Source organism: Tenrec ecaudatus, chromosome 2 (genome assembly GCF_050624435.1).
Source record: "Tenrec ecaudatus isolate mTenEca1 chromosome 2, mTenEca1.hap1, whole genome shotgun sequence".
In the NCBI taxonomy this organism is placed as follows: domain Eukaryota; kingdom Metazoa; phylum Chordata; class Mammalia; order Afrosoricida; family Tenrecidae; genus Tenrec; species Tenrec ecaudatus.
In genome coordinates, this window is record NC_134531.1 from 147,115,681 (window position 1) to 147,121,733 (window position 6,053).

General features: G+C 46.3%; 1 protein-coding gene across 1 annotated transcript; it reads left to right on the forward strand.

Moving 5' to 3' along the window:
• The first annotated feature begins 500 nt into the window (after positions 1-500).
• Positions 501-5,499, forward strand: ZMAT2 (zinc finger matrin-type 2). The gene is made up of 6 exons (XM_075541683.1): positions 501-654; positions 959-1,052; positions 2,050-2,173; positions 3,189-3,262; positions 3,674-3,819; positions 4,479-5,499. Exons 1-6 carry the CDS (start codon positions 637-639, stop codon positions 4,620-4,622), a joined length of 600 nt encoding a protein of 199 aa, XP_075397798.1. The 5' UTR covers positions 501-636; the 3' UTR covers positions 4,623-5,499.
• Positions 5,500-6,053: the final 554 nt, after the last annotated feature.

Here is a 6,053-nt window from a genome sequence, read left to right on the forward strand (position 1 = left end):
GGGAGGATACTTGTGTGTTCAATAAAAAGGGCAGCTATAATCTCTCAAACTGCTGAAAATCCACACAGCCATCTGCCAGAGTGCTTCACCACTGAGTATTATTGATGACTGACCTTCCTAAATCCAATCAGGATTCCATTGGGTGACGTTATGCCACCTAGTGGAGGGGAAAATTGCTTCAAGAAACAAGGTGCAAAAGTGCTTTCCATACGGTTTTGGCCTTTGAAAGCACTTTGGCACAAGTAAACGGGGTCTGGAGAGACTGTTAGAAGGTGCTTTAGAAACATGACAATGCACACAACGTTATTAGGCAAGATTAGAGGACTCTTTCTGAACCTCACGTTTCCTCGTTTGTAAATATTGTTTAAATGCAGCAGCCTCCTTTTGGACACAATTGTGTTGAGAAAGAAAAAAACGTTTGCAAGTGCCCTTACTTCCGTGTAGCTACATATTCCTACCGCGCCTGCGCCATCTCCTTGGAGTAGAGGCGGAGCCAGCAAGCCTACTTTAGGAGTCCTCCAATCGTTGGCACGGTTAGAAAAAGACACTCTCAGCTTATTGGAGGCCTAGCTTGCTCTACGGCAGACAGACTCTTTTTACGACATTTTCCGGCTTTCCATCCACTTCGCAGGGAAGATGGCGTCGGGCAGTGGGGTATGTGCTGTGTGTTAACGGGAGATTTGGGGCTTCCCTGGGCGGAATAGAGGCGGACTCTTGCACGGGACTGGCTACCTGACACTCCCTCGCGATCGCAGGGTTGGGGGCGAGAGCCTCCCCTTAAGACGCGGGCGCAGGGCCAGTGGATCGGCGGAGGTCTGGGTTAGGGTCCCGAGGCCACTCCAGGCTCCTTCTACTGGAGGTCCAGGGACCACCTTGGCAACGAGATGCGGTTCCCTTTGTTTTTGTAGAGTTCTGCGTATGATTAGCGACGAATCTTGAGTGCTTTTTTTACCCACAGACGAAAAACTTGGACTTTCGCCGAAAGTGGGACAAAGATGAATACGAGAAGCTCGCCGAGAAGAGGCTCACGGAAGAGAGAGAAAAGAAGGATGGTGGGTGCCTCTAGCAAGAGCCCCGGGGCTTTACAGGCAACGTGATGGGCAGTGTGCGGGGCCTGACTCTTCCCTGCTTGGAGCGCTGCCTCCCTGAGCCTACCTCGGAGCTTCACGCATAGAGTGAGGCCAAGGATGTGGACATGGTTTTTGATATTTCTTTCCAGCGCTGTCGTGGCCCTCTGCTTCCCTGTCCTCTCTTTATTTGGTTCCTTTGGTGCTTTCCGAGTTCAGAAGAAGCTGAGTGGCGGGTACTGCTGTGCGTTACCCCTCTTGGCCACCCCCTTTTCTCTTAAAATTACTTTAAGGAGAGAACCTATCTGGCCCAGTCAAAACCCTCCCAAGTAGTCTGAGAACAGTAGGGGTCTTTATCAGGGCTGTGTGATTGTTTTAGCTAGTACTCAGCAGTACCGTTTCTGTGATGTCATGGAATTGGTGTCCCTTTCCTATACAAAAGTCCCAGTTTAGAAATGTCTGGATTTCTTGTCTGTTTTCAAGTTTGTTACATCCTGCAATTTCACTTTCACAGCACCTTGTACCATCTCCTATTTTTTTATGCAACATGTATGACAGTGTTATGTAAGAGGCACTTCCACAGTGTTGCTTCCGTCCCTCATGATTGTTCTCTTTTGTTTGAAGCAGCTCTCCAAAGCTTCCTTTCTGTGTTATGCTCAGGGTATCTTCTTGAAGCTTAACTTAGCACCCATGCTCGTCTTTCAAAATGTTGCTTTTGGTGCAAACTGCTCCTGTTAATCCAATCATTCAGATAACCAATGATTAGAAAAACATGTTGCTTTCTGACTTTAAAGTGGAGAAAAGCTATGGAAATGTTTGCCTATCCTTTCATCCTATGTTGAAGTTCTGCCTATTGTGTCTCTGATTCCAGGAATCAGAGAAATGGGAGTAGAGTACTGAAGTTTGGGTTTTATGTGTTTCTTGTCCTTTTTGGTTGAGGAATTGTGACATTGAAGGGGTCCCTTCCCCCATTATGTTCCAGGAAAACCAGTGCAGCCTGTCAAGCGGGAGCTGTTGCGGCACAGGGACTACAAGGTGGACCTGGAATCCAAGCTTGGGAAGACAATTGTCATTACCAAGACCACCCCACAATCTGAGATGGGAGGGTGAGTTGCTGTCCCTCTTTCTCTGAAGCCAACAGAAGATCTAATGAACTACATTATTTTTAGGAAGTACTGAGAAAGGCCCCTGGTCCCAGGATAACCACCTTTTCCCTTATAATTCCAATATTAGATTTGTTTTTCTTTTTATCTCCCAAGGTAACAAGATAATGTCTCTAGAAGCAGTCATTCCACAGGTTCCCATTAGCATTGTAACTATTTATTAGCATCTGACAAATAAATTATTTGTTCTCCTGCCAGAAAAGAGAATGTAGAACTACTGAAGACATGTCTCGGGAGAAATCAGCTGGACTAGAATAGAGCCTAGGAGTTGTTGATGGTAAAGAAAGGAGCCTTAGGATTGTGGTTGTTTGGATTGGCTGCCTATGCACCTTCTTCCCTCATCAAGACTATAACTTGGGAGAGGATCCTTCCACAAGAGCTCAGCACTGTTGTAATTCCTTTGTTATCTCCTGCAGTGTAACAAATTGCCCCAACACTTAACAGTTGAAACATCAAATATCTCACAGATCTCTATAGGCAAATAATATCGCTCAAAGCTGCAATCAAAGTGTTGACCAGAACTTCAGTAAGGTTTGAGTGGGCCTGAGGATCTGCCTCCAATCCTTCTCTTAAGACTATTGATTCGAGGCTTTACTAGTCTCTTCTCCGTAGGGCTGCTCACCGCAAGGCAGTTGACTTTACCAGAGCAAATGACTCATGAGGGAGGAACTTAAACAGAAGCTGTGACCTTGTATAACCTTATTTTGAAAGTGATGTACTAACCCTAGTACTTTGTGGGAGAGAAGTGGAGTGTGTGGATACCAGGAGGCAGGGAGGGGCTGTCTTGGATGTATGCTACTATACCTTCCCAAGAGCAAAAGCTTTATAAATTAGGTAACTCTTTATGCTAAAATAAATTGAGCATATTTTACCTAAAACTTGATTGAGTCTCTTGATGGAAAACAGTAAGATCCTTACAACCATAGGGGGCCTAAATCCCTTTCTTCCTGTTCGTTAGCTATTACTGCAATGTCTGTGATTGCGTGGTGAAGGACTCCATCAACTTCCTGGATCACATCAACGGAAAGAAACGTAAGGCTTGGAGGGAGTTTGGGACAGTCTGGGAGTGGGTTTGGGAGGTAAGGGAGGGTGGATAGGGTGGTGTTTATTGGTTCCTTTTTGTATGCTTGTGCTTGGGGAATGCTCCAGGTGCTTCCGTACGTATCGTCCTTTTCTTTCTGGAAGCCGTGAGGTGAGATACTGTTTTAGGTTCTCCAGCCTAAACAGTGCTCTTCTACGCCCATTTGCCCTGCTGTTGCCAACTATGCTGCTCAGAAAGGGCAGATGAAAGACTCCCATTTCATTACTAGGGGCTACTGCTGGTGGGAACAGGTGCGTCGTGTCCATGGGAGTTTGTTTCCGTCGTAATTATTTTTGCCGTGTGTTTTCAAGTCAGGAGGACATTGTAATGTCTTCGTCTTTTCCCTTGCTGACCTCATCCAGATCAGCGAAACCTGGGCATGTCCATGCGAGTAGAACGTTCAACCCTGGATCAGGTGAAGAAACGCTTTGAAGTCAACAAGAAGAAGATGGAAGAGAAACAGAAAGATTATGATTTCGAGGAAAGGATGAAGGAGCTCAGAGAAGAGGTGAGGTTCCCTCGCTACCCTCAGCTTGGAGTTTTATGAGTCACAAGGGGGAGGGGGAACTCTCTTCTGAATTATAGTTCCACCACAGGGGATAATGGTTTCTTTTACATTTCTTTATATAGGGGAAATGTTTGTTGGCTATGTTTGGGACTCATTCTGAAAGAAATGCCTCTAAACCTACCCTTTTGTCTTGGATCCTCTGGGATTAACTTTATATACCTAGTCTCTGAAAGGCTACCCCCAAAACAGCCTTAACTGGGTCCCAATTCTGCTAACTCCAGTTATTGGCTGTGTGTCCAAGGCAAGCTACTTAACTTCCTGTGTCTCAGTTTCCCCATATTGGAAATCTTAGTATAATATACATAAAGCATTTAGAACATCTCCCTGGTCTATTCTGTGTACTCTTTAGACTATTAGTTGCTGTTACATGTTTTCCCCCCTAAATCCTGTTAAGACCTAGATTTAGTATCGAGAAGTAATTTCTCCAGAGGCTAAAATTTTTGTCTCCTTTATAATCTTCACTGTGGGTTTTCATGTGATTTCATTTGTTTTCTCCTAAAGTTGAAAAGGAATCTGTCTCGCTTGTGTCTTTGGATGACTGTTTGATTTCAGGACTGCACTGATTCTGAGTGATTTCTCCCCCCCTCCCCCCTCCCCAGGAGGAAAAGGCCAAAGCCTACAAGAAAGAGAAACAGAAGGAGAAGAAAAGGAGGGCTGAGGAGGACTTGACATTTGAGGAGGATGATGAGATGGCAGCTGTGATGGGCTTCTCTGGCTTTGGTTCTACCAAGAAGAGTTATTGAGGCTTTCGATGGCTGGCTCTTCGCTGGGCCTCATTTTGTATGTGTGGAGGTCATTTCTTTTGGGGGCACCTGGGGAAAGTCCTTATGAGGGGCCAGGGCTGGTGAGTGGATGCTTCTGGTTCCTTTCCACCTTGGGAGAGGGCACAAGACAAAAGAGGTAATGCTGTGGGTGGCACATTCCTTCTTCGTCAGAATATCACTGGAGTCACAGGACCTCTGCCCATCTGAATCCCCAATGAAGAAAATCTCTCCCTCGGGCTGTTTTCCCAAACTCCCCCTGCATCTCCCCTTCCTCATCTCCTCAGCCCCATTGTCTGAACATTCTGTGTTTATCCTGTGTTATGCCATTGTTTTAATTTTGACTTTTGCTCAGCCTGCAGCAGAAGGGTTCTCTGAGTACTCCAGTTCCAGCTGATGGCATGTCCTTGGCCAGCCTGGACCCGCTCCCATCTGCCCTGTGGTTCTTTAGCTGCTTGTGCATGCATGTGTACTTCTGCTTGGATCTGTGGTGTGTGTGAGTGTGTGTGTGCATGAATACGTCACGTAGAGGGAGCCTGAGCAAGAATCCCAGAGCGTTGCTGCCCTGGGGCTTGATGTGCTTGGCTTCCTCAGAGCATGTAAAAGGAAATTAAATGGGATGAGTGTTTGGTGTGGTCTGTGTCTGGTGAGTTTTTTAACTTTTTTTTTCCAGTGGCAGACTGTTTCAGCTCATGTCTGTTTGATTTTATGGAGGAGTTCTGTTTCTGTCTTCCTTGTGAGCAGGCTCTTGGAAGAACCTGTTTGATGCAAAAACGAAAAAACAACCTCACTATGGGAACCCCAGGGTGGCAGAGGCTGTTCAACATTTATAATAAATGGCATTACTGGGCCTGTTTCACATTTGGTGGGAACATTCCCTGTTTTCCTGTGTACGTCTATATATGTATGTCTTTTCTTCCCACACTGAGGATTTCCATAGAGTTTCTTTTTCATTTTCCCATCGTTTGATCCATGTCTCTCTTTTTTGGAGGGGTGGGGTGCAAGGGTGGGGGTAAGGGGAGATGGCATTGGGGCTGGGAGTGCTAGGTTTTCTCCGATGTGGGGTCCTTTTGGCACTTGGGAACAGCAGAGCCCGGGGTTGCAGTCAGGATCTCCCTTACTGTCTGGAGTTGGGCCAAGTACAAGCCTCGGTCTACTCGGTCCTTGTTCTGCTGGCAGTTTGGGCCAGATAACTCTGTTCTGCGGGTTGATTGGCAATCAAAAACATTTCTCTCAGGGTAGAAGTCTTTCCCTTCCTCTTGTTGAGAACTGCTGAGAAGGAACTACCCTCTACCTTGACCTACCTTGAAGGTTAAAAAAAATAAAGCGTGATCTTGGGATAGGGGCTGTGCTAGGTTTAGGAATGCATAGGAAAGGGCAGGGTGGGGGTGGAGGTGGAGTGTACTTCCGAAA

Excerpts from the sequence above, each read along its gene's own strand:
- ZMAT2 (XM_075541683.1), top strand. Across the intron at positions 1,053-2,049 it reads AGAGAGAGAAAAGAAGGATG|GAAAACCAGTGCAGCCTGTC; the intron begins GTGGGTGCCTCT and ends ATTATGTTCCAG. Across the intron at positions 3,820-4,478 it reads TGAAGGAGCTCAGAGAAGAG|GAGGAAAAGGCCAAAGCCTA; the intron begins GTGAGGTTCCCT and ends CCCCCTCCCCAG.